Source organism: Microcebus murinus, chromosome 1, assembly GCF_040939455.1.
Source record: "Microcebus murinus isolate Inina chromosome 1, M.murinus_Inina_mat1.0, whole genome shotgun sequence".
NCBI lineage: Eukaryota > Metazoa > Chordata > Mammalia > Primates > Cheirogaleidae > Microcebus > Microcebus murinus.
In genome coordinates this window covers 164,627-184,210 of record NC_134104.1, presented here as the reverse complement: position 1 = coordinate 184,210, position 19,584 = coordinate 164,627, and the positions used below count along the sequence as shown (strand labels likewise).

General features: G+C 43.3%; 1 protein-coding gene across 4 annotated transcripts in view; it reads left to right on the top strand.

Annotated features, from left to right (window-relative positions):
• DIP2A (disco interacting protein 2 homolog A) overlaps window positions 1–19,584 on the top strand; it is a 119,945-nt gene that overhangs the window by 34,466 nt on the left and 65,895 nt on the right. For all 4 annotated transcript variants that reach the window (XM_020284795.2, XM_020284793.2, XM_020284794.2 and 1 more), the window contains exons 2-5: window positions 1,010–1,081; window positions 8,208–8,327; window positions 13,811–13,930; window positions 15,996–16,247. In XM_020284795.2, coding sequence (XP_020140384.1) covers window positions 1,010–1,081; window positions 8,208–8,327; window positions 13,811–13,930; window positions 15,996–16,247 — 564 coding nt within the window. The remainder of the gene's footprint in view (window positions 1–1,009; window positions 1,082–8,207; window positions 8,328–13,810; window positions 13,931–15,995; window positions 16,248–19,584) is intronic.

Below are 19,584 nucleotides of genomic sequence, written 5' to 3'. Positions count from 1 at the left end.
TCAGTTATAACAACCTGTGTCTTCTCACACATAGCGCTAAGTGCTTGTTATTTTCAGGAGGGCTTAGAAAACACCAAAAACTCTATACTGAGTGTTCACCAAAGAACAGTGTAGTAGTGAGAACTGTAAAGTATATTTCTGGTCTAAATAAAGTCTTTAGAACATCCCAGAGCCACTATGAGCATTTCCAGTTTTGTGTAGGAAACCAAACGGTATGCTTGGGTTAAGAGGTGTTTCCATGAAGATACATTTCCTGCCTCAATCCTGGGTGGCTTGATTTACCTTCAGGTGGTTTTTCCTTATGATAATTTGTTGGACCAGCAGCCCTTTTTTCTGAGTCCTCTACCAGGGACACCCCTTAGCCTGGCAGGGCTGGCGTCCCATGGGCCTCCTACTCCAGTACTTCCGAAACTTGAACCTGCACAGGAATCACTTCAGAATCTTGATAAAATGCGGGTTTGAATTCTGTGGGTTTGAGTTGTGGCCTCAGAGTCTGCATTTTTGACAAGCTCCCAGGAGATGCTGGTCACAGTTTTACAGACAGTAGAATTCACCCTTTCTGGTGTATAGTTATGTGAATTTTTGACAAACATATGTAGTCATGTAACCATCAATACTATCAGGCCATAGAACACTTTCACCACCCCCCAAATTCCCTTGTCCTTTCCTTACTCCCAGCCCCGGACAACCACCATCTGCCTCTAACTCTGTAGTTGTGTCTTTTCCAGAGTGTCACATAATGGATTATGCAGTATGTAGCCTTTTGAGTCTGGCTTCTGTCACTCACCAGTGCGCATCTGGGATCTATCCACATTGCTGTGTGTATCAGCAGTGTGTTCCTTCTTGCTGCTGAGTGGTATTCCATTGTATGAATCCATCGTAGTTTATTTATCCAGTCGCCAGTTGAAGGACATTAATGTGTTTCCAGTTTTTTTTATCATGAATTAATTTTTAGTTAAAAAATTTTGGAACTTTAGAAGAAATGTAATTCTCTTTTCCATTGTTTTAGGTGACATCACTCAAAAAGGATATGAAAAGAAAAGGGCAAAGCTGCTTGCACGTTATATACCACTTATTCAAGGTAAAGTCAGTATACTCGAGTGTTTTGTAACAATTGTATTATCTCATAAAACTTGATTTAAAAATTGATTTTAGAGTTTAACATTGGCAAACAATGTTGAACCAAGTTTAAACATTAGTGTTTCATATTTTATTAAGGAATGGAAAAATATGTGTCTAATATGAAACAATAAAATCCAAAGGCATAGAGTATAATTTACAGCTCTGTCTTGGTACAGATCTTGTTCCAAAATAGGATTTGTTTTATTTTTATGATAATGGGACAGCCGGGCACATTTCCTCACTAGGGCTAGAACAAGTATTGTAAAGATGCCAGTTCTTCCCATGGTAGGCTGATTTGTATGTTCAGTGCATTCATCATTTCATCAGATGTTTTTTGGTGGAACTTAACAAGCTAGTTCTAAAATTTACATTCAAGTATGAAAGGTCAGGAGGTCTGAAATATGTGCAGTGAGGAACGAGGTGAGAGGATTTGCCAGCCGCACGTGAAGAGTTAGTGTGAAGCCGTGGTCGCTGAGGTAGGGTGGTTTGGGGCAGGGAAGGCAGCGCAGACAGATGCATTCGCACGTGTGAACTTGGTGCCTGGGAGAGGCAGTTTGTGGCCGTGGCGCAAGCATGGTTCCTTGTCCACGTGTAAAACACACGATGTTGGACACAAAATCAGTTCCAAGTATTTTATGCCTAAATGTGAAAGACAAAAACTGCTGAGCCTTTAGAAGATCTTTCAGGAAAATCTCAAGATAGGAAGTATTTCTTAAGTCACTGAAGGTACCAAAAGCAGCAACCATAAAGGGAAAGATTGATAAATTGTAGTATATTAAAATTAAGAACTTGTTTTTTATCAAAAGTCATCATAAAGAGACTGAAAAGTCAAGCTACCGAGTGTAGGAAGGCGGTTGTGACACAAATACCTGAAGAATAACTGGTGTCCAGAGTGTTCGGAGCCGCACCATCCAACAGAACTTTTTGCAGTAATGGGCATGTTCTCTGGTCGCTCCGTTCAGTACACTAAAAACTAGCTGCTGGGGACTGAGCACTTGAAATCTGGCTGGCACGACCAAGAGTCTAGATTTTTAATGTAATTTTAATTAATTAAAGCTTAAATAGCCCCAAAGTCTCCCAACATGATAAAAAAAATGCCCAGTAGAAAAATGGGCAGAGACTCAAATAGGTATTTCATAAGTGGAAATCCTAACAACCAACAAGCAAACGAAAAGATGCTTAACCTCTCTAGTGATCAGAGGAATGCAAATTAAAACCACAACCCACCATTCTGTTGTTAGAGAGGATTTGAACAGTGGGATGTCGGCAGCTGGTATCATGTAGTAAAGTTGAAGAAGTACAGCGATTCTTCTTCAGGCACATCTGTGCCCTAGAGAAATTCCTGTTTGCTCACACGTTACACTGACTCCATGCCCAAGAGTGTTCATTCTATCCCTAAACTCCCAAGAGCTCAGACATCATCAGCAGAGCTCGTACAGCAGAAAGCGAAGGCCTGCGTGTACCAGCAAGGAGAACCTCATGAACATAGTGGGAAGCGAAAGGAACCATTACGAGGGAGATTAGCCAATATTCATTTCGAAAAAAACACCAAACTGAGCTAATTAGGGACCTTTATGTAGTTAGTAAAGAAAGAAAGGGAAATGGTTTTCACAGAAGGCAGTACCATTTCCTCATGGATGTGAGATTGGAGAGGGCCACGGGGGCTCCTGAGGCACTTGAGTGTGTACTTCTTAACCTGTGTAGTGGTTACGTTGTTCCTGGATAATATTCTTAAACAGTATTAAACATGCTTTGTGCTGCCTATATTGGTGTGTTATGTTTTATACTAAATCAATAACAAAAAGATTGAGGAGGCTTTTCATATGCTGGTATCTATTCATCCAAAATAAAACAGAAACAAACTCTGAGTCAAATTGGAATCAAAGGAAACTGTTAAAATATCTTATAGGCCATTTGCCAAAAATCACTAGCAACCATCGAATTAAACAATCGCATGCTGTAGCCATTTCCGTCCCAAGCAGGGTCAACAGAAACACTTGCTGTGCCCACTCTCCTTCCACATTGTTTGGTGGTCACAGCTGATGCAGTAAGGTGGGGAACAAAGCAGAATAATTATTGGAGAACAAAAGACAATCGTCTTATGTGTGGGTGTTATTATTTTATAACTTGAAAACCCAGGGGCTCAACTTATTTAACTCTTAGAATAATTAAGAGTTTTTGGTTTGACAGATGAAAAGATAGAAAACAAATATGGAAGAATCAATGGCTTTTCTCTAGTGATATTTCTGTTATAAGAAAAGATCTCTTAATGAAAATAAACTGTCAAATGCTTATTAATACATTTAGCAAGAACCTAAATTAGGATCATAAAGTCTATTTGAAAGAAATAACCAAGACCCTAATATATGAAGAAACATACCAATTTCCTAAATGGAAATTCTTAATACATACTATGAAACAGGCAGATTTATACAAATTAGCGTATTAATATAATATAGTTATAGTCTGATTTTTAATTAGGCTGATTTTTTTCCCTAAACCTAGGATTGGAAATAATACTCATTAGAAGGAGAAAAGTTCTAAGAGTGGCCAATACATTTTTGAAAAAGAAAGCTAGTGATAAAGGGTTGGCATGTGAGGTGTCAAACCTGATTGCAGGTTTGTTATAGTAGAAGCAGAAGGACACCCGGTGTGTGAGCAGACAACCAATCTCAGGGAGAGGGGCCCAGAAATGATTTGAGAGGGTGTGAAGGAGGAAGGGTTTATTTAATTGCTGGTGCTGTTTTCTGGAGGCAAGAACCCTCTTCTTCTCCACTGTTAGTGAAGATAAATTCGGAAGGATTAAAGCTCTAAATATGTTTTTAATTATAGAAATTACAAAATTCAGAAAAATATTTAAATGAACTTCTGGGTGGGGATTGTCTTCATGGGTAAGACAGGAGACCTGGAAGCCAGAAAGTAAAAGAGACAGGTATGATTGAGAAACGTGAACACTGCAGAGTGACTGAGCTGCCACTAGCTGCTGCGTAGTCCACGGTCTGCAGCAGTCCAGGGTGGGCAGTCCAGAGTATATAGCAGTCTAGGGTGAGCAGTCCAGCAGAGTACATAGCAGTCCAGGGTGGGCAGTCCAGAATATATAGCAGTCTAGGGTGAGCAGTCCAGCATGGGCAGTCCAGAGTACATAGCAGTCCAGGGTAGGCAGTCCAGAATATATAGCAGTCTAGGGTGAGCAGTCCAGCATGGGCAGTCCAGAGTACATAGCAGTCCAGGGTGGGCAGTCCAGAATATATAGCGGTCCAGGGTGGCCAGTCCAGGGTATCTAGCAGTCCAGGGTGGGCAGTCCAGGGTGGGCAGTCCAGAATATATAGCGGTCCAGGGTGGCCAGTCCAGGGTATCTAGCAGTCCAGGGTGGGCAGTCCAGAGTATATAGCAGTCCAGGGTGGGCAGTCCAGAGTATATAGCAGTCCAGGGTGGGCAGTCCAGAGTATATAGCAGTCCAGGATGGGCAGTCCAGGGTGGGCAGTCCAGAGTACATAGCAGTCCAGGGTGGGCAGTCCAGAGTACATAGCAGTCCAGGGTGGGCAGTCCAGAGTATATAGCAGTCCAGGGTGGGCAGTCCAGAGTATATAGCAGTCCAGGATGGGCAGTCCAGGGTGGGCAGTCCAGAGTACATAGCAGTCCAGGGTGGGCAGTCCACAGTATTTAGCAGTCCAAGGTGGGCAGTCCAGGGTGGGCAGTCCAGAGTATATGGCAGTCTAGGGTGGGCAGTCCAGAGTACATAGCAGTCCAGGGTGGGCAGTCCAGGGTAGGCAGTCCAGAGAATATAGCAGTCTAGGGTAGGCAGTCCAGAGTACATAGCGGTCCAGGGTGGGCAGTCCAGGGTAGGCAGTCCAGAGAATATAGCAGTCTAGGGTAGGCAGTCCAGAGCACATAGCAGTCCAGAGTACATAGCAGTCCAGGGTAGGCAGTCCAGAGAATATAGCAGTCTAGGGTAGGCAGTCCAGAGCACATAGCAGTCCAGAGTACATAGCAGTCCAGGGTAGGCAGTCCAGAGAATATAGCAGTCTAGGGTAGGCAGTCCAGAGTACATAGCAGTCCAGGGTGGGCAGTCCAGGGTGGGCAGTCCAGAGTATATAGCAGTCCAGGGGGGGCAGTCCAGAGTACATAGCAGTCCAGGGTGGGCAGTCCAGGGTAGGCAGTCCAGAGTATATAGCAGTCCAGGGGGGGCAGTCCAGAGTACATAGCAGTCCAGGGTGCGCAGTCCAGGGTGGGCAGTCCAGAGAATATAGCAGTCTAGGGTAGGCAGTCCAGAGTACATAGCGGTCCAGGGTGGGCAGTCCAGAATATAGCAGTCCAGGGTGGGCAGTCCAGAGTACATAGCAGTCCATAGTGGGCAGTCCAGGGTGGGCAGTCCAGGATGGGCAGTCCAGAGTACATAGCAGCCCAGAGTATATAGCAGTCCAGGGTGGGCAGTCCAGAATACATAGCAGTCCAGGGTGGGCAGTCCAGAATACATAGCAGTCCAGGGTGGGCAGTCCAGAGTATATAGCAGTCTAGGCTAGGCAGTCCAGAATACATAGCAGTCCAGGGTGGGCAGTCCAGGGTGGGCAGTCCAGAGTACATAGCAGTCCAGGGTGGGCAGTCCAGGGTGGGCAGTCCAGAGTATATAGCAGTCCAGGGTGGGCAGTCCAGAGTACATAGCAGTCCAGGGTGGGCAGTCCAGAGTATATAGCAGTCCAGGGTGGGCAGTCCAGGGTGGGCAGTCCAGAATATAGCAGTCCAGGGTGGGCAGTCCAGAGTACATAGCAGTCCATGGTGGGCAGTCCAGGGTGGGCAGTCCAGAATGGGCAGTCCAGAGTACATAGCAGCCCAGAGTACATAGCAGTCCAGGGTGGGCAGTCCAGAGTACATAGCAGTCCAGGGTGGGCAGTCCAGAGTACATAGCAGTCCAGGGTGGGCAGTACAGAGTATATAGCAGTCCAGGGTGGGCAGTCCAGGGTAGGCAGTCCAGAGTACATAGCAGTCCAGGGTGGGCAGTCCAGAGTATATAGCAGTCCAGGGTGGGCAGTCCAGGGTGGGCAGTCTAGAGTACATAGCAGTCCAGGGTGGGCAGTCCATGGTGGGCAGTCCAGAGTAGTGCCCCTAGTGGACCAGGAACGTGGCATCCATCCTAGGAGGTCTTTTAGCTGTGTAAAGTAAATGGAAGTTCAAAGAAGAGAAATTGTGGGTGGGCAGTAAACATTAAATTATGTCCAACTTCACTGGTAGATATGGAATGTAAATTAAAGGAAACCATTCTTCTCTTGTCAGATTGGCAAAATTGTAAAATTTTTTATCACATCTACTCCTGACAAAGATTTAGGAAAATAGCACTTTTCATACATTGCTCATAGGAGTGCGAATCGCTGTAATCTTTTTGGAAAGTTATCTCTTGGTTTCTGTTAAAATTAAAAATATATCTACTTTTTCATCCAATAACGTCACACTGGCTTTTGTTTCTTTGTTGAACAAATGAATCTATCTCAAAGAATAAAAGCAGCTGGGCACAGTAGCTCACGCCTGCAGTCCCAGGAGGATCGCTTGAGCCTAGAAGTTTGAGACTAGCCTGGGCAACATAGATGAATAAAATTGCCACATTTTGGAATATAAATGTAAGGATGCCATTTGCATATATATCACTTTGCAGTATGCCTGTTTATAATCCATCCATAATGCATAAGACTCTAGTATTCTCCATTATGAACTTTAAAGGGGTTTTGTCCAGTCATAAAAAGCAAAAAGCCAGTAGGAGTACTGCTCAGTATTGCGATATATGTTTATGTACATATGTTTACATATATAATATGTGTACATACATGTGGATATAGGTATGTGTATATGCTCAAATTTTGGAGGGCTAAACTTTGACTCCTGGAGAGGGAGTTCCTGTAACGCTGCATAACTCACCACCCTGAAGTGTGTGTAGCATTTAAACAGCGCCAGCAGCATCTGTTCTGCTCACAAACCTGCCCTTTGGGCCTGGCTCAGACATTAGCTTGACCTTGTCCACAGAGCCGGAGCTGGGTGCTTGAGTTCAGGGTACTGTCCCATGAGGGCTCCTGAACCACGTGTGGCTGCAGGGTGGGGAGACACCCACAGCCAAGCGCCCAGCTCCCCACACCTGCTGAGTCTCCCTCTGTCCTCATGGGGCCTCTGGTGTGGGGCTCTGTGTGCTGAACGTGGCATGTGTTGCTGCAGAACCAGGTGGGGCTGTGCTGCCTTTCCTGACTAGCCTCAGAAGCCACCCAGCATCGCTTCTGCCACGCTGTGCCTGTGGGGCGGTCACCGACCTGCCTGGGTTTGAGGCAGGATGGGCTCTGCTTCTTTTCAGGGAGTGGAAGTTTTGCTTTGCACTGTTCGCAAATGTCAGCAAATTAGGACTCAAGTGATGCCAGGGATTTTGTTTAATGACCCTGCCCTTGTGTGCCCCAATGCTTCACTCTCAGTCAGTGTCTTCCTACATGAGAGTGAGGGCTTGGGGGTAGAGCATGGAGAGCAGGTGACATGCTGGTCATTGCATTGTCATCACAGGGTCTGAGGCAGAGCAGGCAGGGGCAGCAGGGCAGGTGGGGGCAGTGGGGCAGAAGCCCCTCCTGAGCAAGCCTGTCTCGGGACACCTTGTATCTTCTCGCTGCTCTTTTCTCCACCTTTTCACCTTGTCTGTTTGTGGCAGAGGGCTACTGATGGCCCCCCAGTGACTTTGGTATGCTGTTTCTCAGGGTTTGCTGACACCATGGAAGAAGTAATACAGGCCATTTCAGATTTGGGAAACACCCATGACTAAAGGGCTTTCCATGGAGAGTTCTGGGAGGCCAGGGCTCACACTCCGAGGGCGGGACAGCGGCTCAGTCGTCAGGCTGGGCTGGGCGGTGTGGGGAGAGGAGGACTTCGGAGTGGGCCTTGCCCATAACCCACAGCATCTACACATCCACCGCCAACTTCTGGATTAAAAATTCTTCTGTGCAGGTTTGGTAGAGTATATGTTGTGTAACGATCGATGAGAAATGTATGCTGTTTTAAATGGACTTTTTCATAATTGGAAAGCAAATTGTTTACATAAGTATTCTCATAAAATTGTGTTTCAGGAATAGACCCTTCTCTGCAAGCAGAGAATAGGACCCCCGGGCCTTCACAGACCACGGCTGCTGCACCCAAACAGCAGAAGTCTCGGCCCACCAACTCACGGGATGAGCGCTTCCGGTCAGGTAGGCTCGTGGCTTAGGTAGTGAGGAGGGCAGGTGGGCCTGGCACTCTTAGGCTTTGGCCACGAAGGCTGTCAGGTATTTTTTCTTTGCTGAAATACCTGCCCGAGAAATTATTTTCAGTTAAACAATAATGCACATAACACTTTTCAAGAAACACATTTAACCTTCACATAACCACAGTCTGTTTTAATGTATCATGTAGCTTAAGTGTTGTTTTCTTAAAGGACGCCCACTAAAATCTCTGGAGAAATCTTCCTCCCACTCTGACTAGAATAATTTCTTTAAACATTCTTGTACATTTTTCCACCTAGAGCTTTGGGGTTCGTATTAGTAATTTTTGTGCCTATGGAACAGCTTTACTACTAGGTATAGGTGTTTTAGTATTTCTTTTTCTAATTTTGGAGGTTTATTTTATTCTGTTTGGCAGTGCTTTTATGAAAATTTAAATATTTGAATTATCAGAATGCCCACTGGAAAAAATTCATTTTTCTATTATAGGTTATATATTAAGTTTTGAACACTTTATTTAACAAAATTTCCACCATTTTATACTTGTATATTTCCTTTATATTTAAGATCTTTCAGTAAGACTTTTTCAGAAAAACTTTCAACAGGGATAAAAAAAGTAGTGATTTTTAAGAATGTCCAAAAAGGACATTAAGATTTTTTTTTTTTTTATTTTGGCATATTATGGGGGTACAGATTTTAAGGTTTCAATAAATGCCCATTTCCCCCCTCCCCCCAAAAGTCTGAGTCTCCATCATGACCATCCCCCAGATAGGACATTAAGATTTTAAATGCTTTCTCAACGTGGGACTATGAAAAAATGGTCTAAGAAATATTTGACTAGATAATTTCTTACCAATTTGATATACATTTATAAAAAACTTTTTCAGATGGAAAAGTTCTTTTCTGCATATAAAAATAGTACATGCTTAATATTAAATGTATATAAAATATTATACCAAGTTTAAGGACAAAGGTAAAAATCACATGAAATCTCTGAATCCTAAGACAGCTGCCCCAGAATTCCACTGAGCACTGTTTTCTCCAGACTGGGTGCAGATAACATGCACATGTACACGCACTTTCCATGAACAGGGCCATAGGAAAGGCCACCTGCCTTCCTTCCTCCCCACATTGTCCCCACAGCCCTGTCCATACTCATGTAACTGGTGCTGGTAAACTTGTTTCTGCCCTTGTGAGTCTTGTACTAGGTATGTTCTTTATTGTCTAATACAAGTCCATATCATAAATACGATGTGCCAGTATTTTCTCCCAGGGTGTGGTTTGTCTTTGTATTTCCTTAAAATGTCTTTTGAAGAGCAGAAGTTTTTAATTTTGATTAAGTCTAAGTTATCAATTTTTAAAAATGGATTGTACTTTTTTCTTATGTCTAAGAAATTTTTCCTTAACCCAGTATCTCAAAGATTCTCTCTCTCTTGTGTTTTGTTGTAGGGTTTTTTTTTGTTGTTGTTTGTTTGTTTGTTTTTAGAGACAGGGTCTCGTTCTATTGCCCAGGCTGGAGTGCAGTTGTGCATCATCACAGCTCACTGCAGCCTCTAAGTCAGGCGTCCTCAAACTACAGCCCATGGGCTACATGCGGGCTGTCCAGCACATTTATCCAGCCCTCTGGGTGTTTTTGCCACTGCTGCCTGTCCTGCTTAGCAGTCGACACATCCTAGGCCCACAGTGCGAACTCTCCAACGGTCTGAGGGACAGTGAACTGGCCCCCTGTTTAAAAAGTTTGAGGACCCCTGCTCTAAGTCCTGGGCTCAAGTGATCCTCCTGCCTCAGCCTCTTAAGTAGCTGGAAGTACAGCTGCATGCCACTAATGCTTGACTAATTTTTAAATCTTATTTTGAGGCGGGGTCTCACTGTTGTCCAGGCTGGTCTTGAACTCCTGGCCTCCAGTGATCCTCCTGCCTTGGCCTCCCAAAGTGCTGGGGTTACAGGCATGAGCCAATTCACTTGGCCCATTGTAGAAGTTTTATAGTTTTAGGTTTTACCCTTAGGTCTATTATCTGGTATTTAGTTAATTTTAGTATAAGTGCAGGGTGTGAATCAAAGTAGTTTTTTTTTTTACATGTAAATATCCAATGGTTCCTGCATCATTCGTTAAGAAGACTGCCTTCTGCAGTGAATTCTCTATGCATTTTTTTCCTAAAAGCAGCTGCACGTATATGTGCATATATTTCTGAACTCTCTGTTCTATTAATCTATTCACCTACCTTTAAGGCAAAACTGTGCTTCTTTTAATGATTGTAGCTTAATCATAAGTGTTGAAATCAGTAGGGTTAGTATTCTGTTTTGTTCCTTATTCATGTTTCTTTGTATGTAATGTGTCTTTTTTGTCTGGTACTTTTAAGATTTTTCTCTTTATCACTGTGCAATGGACTGAATGTGCACTTCGCAAAATTCACATATTGAAACCCCTAAACCCCAATGGGATGGTATTTGCAGCTGGGGCCTTTGGGAGGTGATTAGCTTGAGATGAGTTCGTGTTTGTGAGGGTGGGGCCCTCACTCTGGGATTAGTGCCCTTGTAAGAAGAGACATCAGAGAGCTTGGCTTCTCCTGCACCCCGTCACCATCTGAGGACACAGGGAGAAAGCAACGTATACAAGCCAAGAGGAGAGACCTCACCAGAAACCAGCCATGCTGGCTCCTTGATCTTGGACTTCCAGCCTCCAGAACTGTGAGAAAATAAATTGCTGTTGTTGAAGGTACCCAGTCTGTGGTCTGTGGCATTTTGTTATGGCAGCCAAGCAGACTAAGACGTGGTTTTGAGTGATTTGATTATGATGTGCTGGTGTAGTTTTCTTTTGCTTATGCTTAGGATTTGTTGAGTTTTTTGGATCTGTTGGTTTAAATCCCATCATGTTGATATCGTCTAAATGTTTAGTTCTGGATTGTTTTGTATACACTTACGTTTTTCTTTTTTTCTAAGACGGCACTGTGGGAGTCATAGCTATGTCTTTATCCGTTGAGGCCTCCTGGGTTTGTCTCTGGCGCTCCCCTTTTGTTGCACGCCTTCTTCCATGAGCGTTTTCAGCTGAGTCCTTATGTGTCAATGCTTTTGAAACATTATATGTCTGAAAATATTTTTACTAAACCCTCATATTTAAATAATTTGGCTGGATGTAAAATTCTACGTTCAATACGTTTTCCTTCCATATGATACTGCCTTCTTGTACCTGGTTGCTATTATTGTCAGCCTGTTTCTTAATCCTTCAAGGTGATTTGTTCTTTTTCTCCAGAAGCTTTTAAAATTGCTTTTTACATAAATTTTATTTCAATTAGATGTGAATTTTTCATCTTTCTTTATTACACCCTACAAGCCATTTAAATGTAAGGTTTTTAAATGTTTTAAAACATTTGTTGGGGAAAATTTTAAACACATGCAGAAATGGCCATCATAGCATGACAGTGCCCTGGACCCACTGTGCAGCTGCACCAGCTCTCAGCCATACTTAGTCCTGGCTTCATCTGGTCCCCACCTGCTTCCTCCCTTCCCACGGTGTTCCAAGCAAATCTCAGATGTGCTATTTCATTTAAATGTCATAAGATTCTTGTCTCTGTATCTGAAAAGAAGTATTTCTAAAAGATAATGCCATTATTACAAAATAATGAACAATCATTCCTTAATATCAAATACCCAGCCAATGTTCAAGTAGCTTTTTAAACTCAAGTCTGTTTGGACCCAGGGTCCAAATAAGATCTACACGTTGTGGCTGGATGGTGTGTGTTTTCTGGGCCTTGTTTATGTGGTGGTTCCTCCATGGTGTAGCCTGCTGTGCTCCTTAGCTGGCCAGGCTTGACACGTGTCTGGCTGGGATTTTCAACCACTCGAGAGACTCCGTGATGGGTGCCCCACGTCCCTGTCACATCTTACTCCACCCCTCATCGTGTGATGCTGTCACTTCCTAGATCTGTGTTTTCTTCAGGGCTACAAATGGGGAACCCCAGATTCTGCCATTTCGTCTTTATTCAAAGGCTGGAATACTTCCATAAAGAGAAACTTATCTTCATTTACTACTTGGTGCAGGAAAGTTGAGATAAATATTTAATTCTTTTCATTTATTTACTAGTTTTAAAAATAATGGGTTGGGGTCACTGGCATCCTCCTATGGCAACCAATTAATTTTGTTTCCTTTTTCCTTTCCTTTCCTTTTGTTTTATCTTTTTTTAGTATCATATCTGATGTTTCAATCCATTATAGCATTTACCCTTATTGATACTCAAATTTTCCCATTCTTGGCCATTGGGAAGCTCTTTGAATTGGCTCATGTTGTTTATTTGACCATGTCCTTGTTGGCTGTTAGGATGAGATGCTCTAGTCTCATCCTGGGCATCTCCTTCCCTGCCTTGGAATCTGCCATTTCTCAGGATTTTTAAGGTAAAGATGGTGTTTTACAACTACAGGTATTAGGGCTATGATTGCTTTGGGGCTGGTTATTATTTGTAGACAGTTCAGCATATGGAGATAACACATACTTTTTAAAGATAAAGCACCACTTTCATTTGTAGTGACATCATCCATTCAGATTCAGGAGTTCAGGGTCCTTACCTCCTTCACCTGCATTCATGTCTCCTCTCTCCCTCATGAGTGTCCAGGGCTCCAGGGCTGGTGGAATCAGAAGACCACGTGCTCTTCATTTGCTGTGTCCCACATGATCCGTGTGGCAGTGCCCTCACTGCCATCAACAATGCGATGACAGAGTTGAACAGTTTTTATGTATTTCTTTTTGTCCTTAGTAGATATTTCTGCAGAAACAGGTTGGACAGTCTTAAGTGCAGTGTTTTTTCTTTGGGTTTTTTTTTTTTTTTTTTTTTTTGAGACAGAATCTCACTTTGTTGCCCAGGCTAGAGTGAGTGCTGTGGTGTCAGCCTAGCTCACAGCAACCTCAAACTCTTGGGCTCAAGCAATCCTGCTGCCTCAGCCTCCCGAGTAGCTGGGACTACAGGCATGCGCCACCATGCCTGGCTAATTTTTTCTATATATATTAGTTAGCCAATTAATTTCTTTCTATTTATAGTAGAAACAGGGTCTCGCTCTTGCTCAGGCTGGTTTCGAACTCCTGACCTCGAGCTATCCGCCCGCCTCCCAGAGTGCTAGGATTACAGGCATGAGCCTCTGCGCACAGCCTAAGTGCAGTGTTTTAACATCAGCCGGAATGGTTTAAGCCAACAGCTAGATATACATTGAGGCTCATTTGTTTCACTTTATTTTCAAATTTGGGGATTAATTTTTTTTATTTAGTTTTGATTTGTGACTATGGACATATTTACATGGTTCCAAAATCAAATCTACAAACAAAAGAATATTTAAAGGAATCTAGAACCAACATGTGTTGATGGACAGATAAGCAGAGCTTCTATTCTTCTTATACCCAATGAAAACAAACAGAAACATGAAACTTAATTTGTTATTTCAGAATCAATCTTGTAAAAAGTATTTTTACTGCTTTTCTTTCTATGTAGATATCCACACTGAAGCCGTGCAAGCAGCTTTGGCCAAATACAAAGAGAGGAAGATGCCTATGCCTTCGAAAAGACGCTCTGTTCTTGTACATTCATCTGTGGAAACCTACACCCCTCCAGGTATTGAGAAACAGTGTCAGGAACGGCTTTCATGGGTGTTTCATAGGACTGATGTTAAAGTATTTATTGTTCATTGAGTTAGAATATCCTTCTGGCCTGTGGTATAGATTTGGAAAATTTGCAGATTAAAAGTATTTATCGCCGGGCGCGGTGGCTCACGCCTGTAATCCTAGCACTCTGGGAGGCTGAGGCGGGCGGATTGCTCGAGGTCAGGAGTTCGAAACCAGCCTGAGCAAGACCCCGTCTCTACTATAAAGAGAAAGAAATTAATTGGCCAACTAATATATATATAAAATTAGCCGGGCATGGTGGCACATGCCTGTAGTTCCAGCTACTCGGGAGGCTGAGGCAGAAGGATTGCTTGAGCCCAGGAGTTTGAGGTTGCTGTGAGCTAGGCTGACGCCACGGCACTCACTCTAGCCTGGTCAACAAGCGAGACTCTGTCTAAAAAAAAAAGTATTTATCGATGTGAAAATTTCTTACCTAAAAACCTGTGGTCTACACAGTATTTTTCTTCCCCAAATAGATACTTGCTTTCTACAGGCTTTTTTGTGTGGATTTTAGTATTTATTACTAGGATGCTGTTTATGTCTTTTAGTAAAGAGAAGAACTTAAAATAAGCACTTAGTGCAATGATAAGGCTTCTTAAATTAAGAATTTTAAATTATTCTCATCTTACTACATATTATTTAATATGTTGTTACCAGGACTTAAATGGGACATAAGACTATTTGGAGAGTTTCTGGTTCATATTGTTGTTATCATTAGAAATGAAAACTTTTATGTGGAGTTTCTTTTCAGCAGTATTGTATTTTACGCTTCCTGTTAAATTGTTCCAAGATGTTGGTAATATCTAATGACTTCACATCCATGAACTTCTATTGCTGCTTACTGTGTTATTAAGTAACAAAATAGTGACATTCATGTTTGGTTTGATGCATTTGGAATTACTACATAGTAAAAAACAAATGCACTTGTATTTACAAGGTGATTCAGTGGTTTTGCTAACAGTTTCTTCCTTTAAAAAAAAAGACATTTAGGCCAGGTGTGGTGGCTCACGCCTGTAATTCTAGCACTCTGGGAGGCCGAGGTGTGCGGATTGCTCACGGTCAGGAGTTCAAGACCAGCCTGAGCAAGAGTGAGACATTGTCTCTACTAAAAATAGAAAGAAATTAATTGGCCAACTAAAAATATATAGAAAAAATTATCCGGGCATGGTGGCACATGCCTGTAGTCCCAGCTATTTGGCAGGCTGAGGCAGTAGGATTGCTTGAGCCCAGGAATTTGAGGTTGCTGTGAGCTAGGCTGACACCACGGCATTCACTCTAGCCTGGGCAACAAAATAAGACTCTGTCTCAAAAAAAAAAAAAAAAAAAGACATTTATTATTAAAAAAAATCTTAGAAGTAGCTGTCAAATTATTATTTCTACTAAGTACAGCTATAGACACTATCCACTTGTAGAATATTTTTTTAATAATTATAAAACCCATAATAAAACACACAGTTGTGCTGACTTGATAGAACATTAATTCATAGTTAATTAAGCAGTTGTCTCAGGGAAGGAATTCTTTCTAGAGATAATTCACTTGATTCCCCTGAGAGGACACATGTGGACAGGGCCATGGTCCCTCCCACGGCCACCATGGTCACTGTGCCTACACTGCCTCCCGAGGTGTGGGGCTTGTATGCTGGCTCACCCTGAGGAATATGGGGGCTCAGGGTGGATGTGCAGTAGCAGCGCTGGATGTCCACAGAACACTTGCAGCCGGGGACCAGTGAGGTTTGCGCTGAAGCTGTTTAGGAGACCAGAGGCTGTCTTCACGCCTGGCATGTGGTGCCCCATGGCTGAGTTCTCTCTGGGGCACTGGGGCTTGTGGAGCTGTTTTCCCCACAATATGGCTCCCGACACTCCCTTTGAGGTCCCTGCTTGGCCACATCTGGGGAGAGCTGTGCCAGGTGCACAGAAGCTACGCACAGGCCTGGGAGACTCTGGTGCACGTGGGAACTCCTGCCTCCTCTGAACTCATCCCTACATCATGCCTGTCATCGTTATTTTAACCACAGACACATCGTCTGCCTCAGAAGATGAGGGCTCTTTACGGCGACCCGGGCGACTCACCTCCACTCCGCTCCAGAGCCATCCCAGCGTCGAGCCCTGGCTCGACCGGGTTGTTCAGGGCTCGTCCACCTCATCTTCTGCATCCTCCACCTCATCTCACCCGGGAGGGAGACCGGCTGCTGCTCCCAGTGCCGCCACCACGCCGGGGGCCGCCTCTGCCACCGCGCTCGCAGGCCTCACAGCCCACGCCCACATAGGTCAGTAACGAGCTGCCGTGGCCTCCGCGCCAGCACAACAGAGCCGAGAGTGCCCAGGACAGACAGGTGCTGGGCCCTGGCAGCAGCACCGTTCCTCTGCACAGAGCAGGTGGAGAGCCCCTGAGTGGTGGTGCCTCCCTGAACAGTTAGCTGCAGGCCTGAGCTCTCTCTGAGCGGCTGAGGTCACGCAGCCCAGATATCTCACATGGTTCATCTGCCTGCGACATTGACCTATTTTCAGCTTTAAAATTGCACTTGCAAGGAACAGGGGTAATATTTGGTTGATGGGTCATCTAGATTAAATCTTTGGCCTTTTGGACAGTACGGCTCTGTTGCTAAACTTTTCCCCATCAAGACCCACCTCTTTTTCATCTGGAAAATGTCCTTTTGGTAACAAAGTAGTTTAGCAGTCCTAGGTCCTCGTGGCATGTGGGCCTCCCCTAGGCCTCCCCCAGAAGCGTGTGTGGTGGTTCTGCATGTTGCGTCATCCCTTTCTGCTCTCGTGGCTGCACGGGTGGCAGGTGCAGGGCAGGTGGTCAGTACACATACCTGCTGGTGGTCGTGACTGTCACCCTTTACCTGGCTACCCTCGATTGTCTCTGCCTTTCCTCTGGGCCTTTGTCTAAAGCTGCAGGGCTGTCAGTGGTTTCTGCCCCTGGGTGGGGTTCTGAGGCAGAGGGCTGGAGCTGCATCTATGGCCTGGCCCTTCTTCCTCCAGATATCGGGATAGATAACCATTCAGCCTGGAAAGATGTCAGTGAGAACTATTCATAGAGATTTATGGATCGTTTCCAAATCATTCAATCCTTTGAATTACATTCATCTCAGAAAAGAAAAAAATGCAGGCCTCTCATTATTGGAAATCCTATGTATTAACAAAAATAGTAGTGTGGTTAGCCATATGTAGCTGGCATGTGAAGCCCACATACATTCTTGCACTCGTACCTTAAAATACAGTCAGTGTTACTAAAGACTCACCTTAAATGCCTCCTTTTTTCCTAGATGAGTAAGGAGGACAAAAAATTGGGTGATTGTAATTTGCTTGAGATTACACAGATGGCTTAGTGGTGAAGTCAGGGCTGATACCAGTTTTCTTGATTCCTATTTATTTTCTTTGCTTTTAGTTGCTTTTCTGCCAGAAGTGAAACAGCACCTGCAGTGCACCCATGACAGGCTGGTGTTTGTGGTGGGGTCCCCATAGGCCACACTGGGGTCATGTGCTGTGCTACTTCTGTGTAAAACTTGGTCACCTTGGTCACCTGTGTAAAACTTGGTTTGTCTGGATTTGGGGGCCAGCCGGGCATGTTCAGTGGCCCATGGCTTCTGTCTCAGCATCCTCTGTGGAGCACATCACTGTTGCTCTTCACTTTTTATTCGTTTGAGTCAATGCATGAAGTCTGCGTGTTTCTGTTGAACATGCGTCTTTCTCCTGCAACATAAGTCCTAGGTGAAAACTCACGGTGCTCACTCTGCCTACACACCCTGCTTCCGGCTCATGGAGGAACTGCCAAGACTGACAGGGCAGCAGGAGAAGGCAGCATTTTCCATGGGAAAGCCCCTTTGGAAGACTGCCTACCTAATTGTTTCTGTAGCGTTCCCGGGTGTCCTGCCTATGGCCAGAGGCTGCCACCCTCCTTTCCTCAAGGAGGTTTACAGCCCACAGCTTGATTCTCCTTCTCTGCTCATCACGGTGATTTAACTTGATAGAAATACGCAGTTGACTCCAGTGTGAGGAAACCAGTGATGTTTTAATGTTCTGTTCCCTTACCTCTGCTTCCTGAAGCTCCTCCTCGGTGAGGTGGTGTGGGAAGGCAGGCGGAGCAGCTGTAGTCTCAGGTCGTCAGCCGTTGGAAACCGTCTGAACACTGTCTCCTGGTGTGTTGGAAATAAAAGCATATTTGGCATGAAAAATTAGCCTCAGTTCAAAATGTTTAACCATACGGCTCTCAGCTTTCCAGTGGTTGTGGGGTGTCTTTCAACAAAGCACTTAACTCTAATGTGAGTTTGAATTAGATGTTTTCATTCTCTGAAAAGGACCTGGCTGTAAATATTAAAATATAGGTTTCTTACCCATGTTGATGCCTAACTTCTGCAAATGTATCTGTAGTGATCTTTTCATTTCTCATTTGCTTGTCCTAGCATAGACATTTTAATTCTGGTAAAATTTTTAAAAATCTTAACTCAGATTCTATTTAATACCTTACTACAGATTGTAGTTTTCATATGCTAAATGTTTGCTGGACATATTTGATTTGAATTTCTAAATTTCAAAATATTCAACTTCCCTCTCCCTGTTCTAGAAATCATCCTTTGTTTTAGTTTTTAAACTAGATAATTCTTCATTTTGAACTAAGAAAAGAACTGTGGGAAAAGGCAGAATATGTTAAGCAAAAAATTTGACATAGAATATAATAGGTAAAGGTAATTTTTAAAAATATATTTTTTTTGCTTTTGGATTAAGGAAATCAAATATATTAAACATTTTGACATAATTAAAAATACCTACATGTAAAAGCAGTACTTATAGCAGTTCATTTTTATTTTGATATAGTTTATTTTTATGCAGCTATTTTGAAACTACTTTGTAATGTGTAACTTACCATGCATTCCTGTTTTTCCATGTGTACTTTTAAAATCATTTATTCTTTTTGCTAGATTTGGAAAAGTGAGGAAACTTCTTTTTAAATTAAAGAACCTCCTGATGGATATACTTTAAAATGCTGATCTGATCAGCATCAAGCTTTTTCAAGAGTTGTGAAAACTGTGTCATTAAAGCTTTAGATTTTTCCAGAACATATATTCTGCTGTATGAATAGCAAGTTTGTGTTTTGCTTCCATATAACTAACTTCACCTTTCTACATATCTGAAAAGTTCTTACTTTGTATTGTACATAGGTTGATGAGATGATAGATGATCAGAATTTGAACGTTTAAGGTGTTAAAGTGCCACAGTGAGTCTGGCAGGCACATTTGTTAAACAGTTCAGCAGCTGCCACCAACATAGGTTAGTGTGGATTCCTACAGGTGGACAAGTGTCTGTGCACTCAGTGTCGGGATGGAGCACAATTTCTGACACACAGACGTGGTGCCTTTCCTAGTGGTTAGACCCAGTTATGACGATAATTCTCATAGCAACTTACAGTCAGCCAGCATTCTGAACAGATCAGTGTGGTGTACCATGAAAATTAAACACAAAAGTGTACATTCAGACAATGGACAGTAAATTTTAAACATGTTCTATATCTGATGTAGTCTCTTTGGATGTTACACTGATATATTCCACTTTAAGAATTTGATTGTGGTCTCTTAGTTTTGCAGATATTTTTAACTGGCAGTG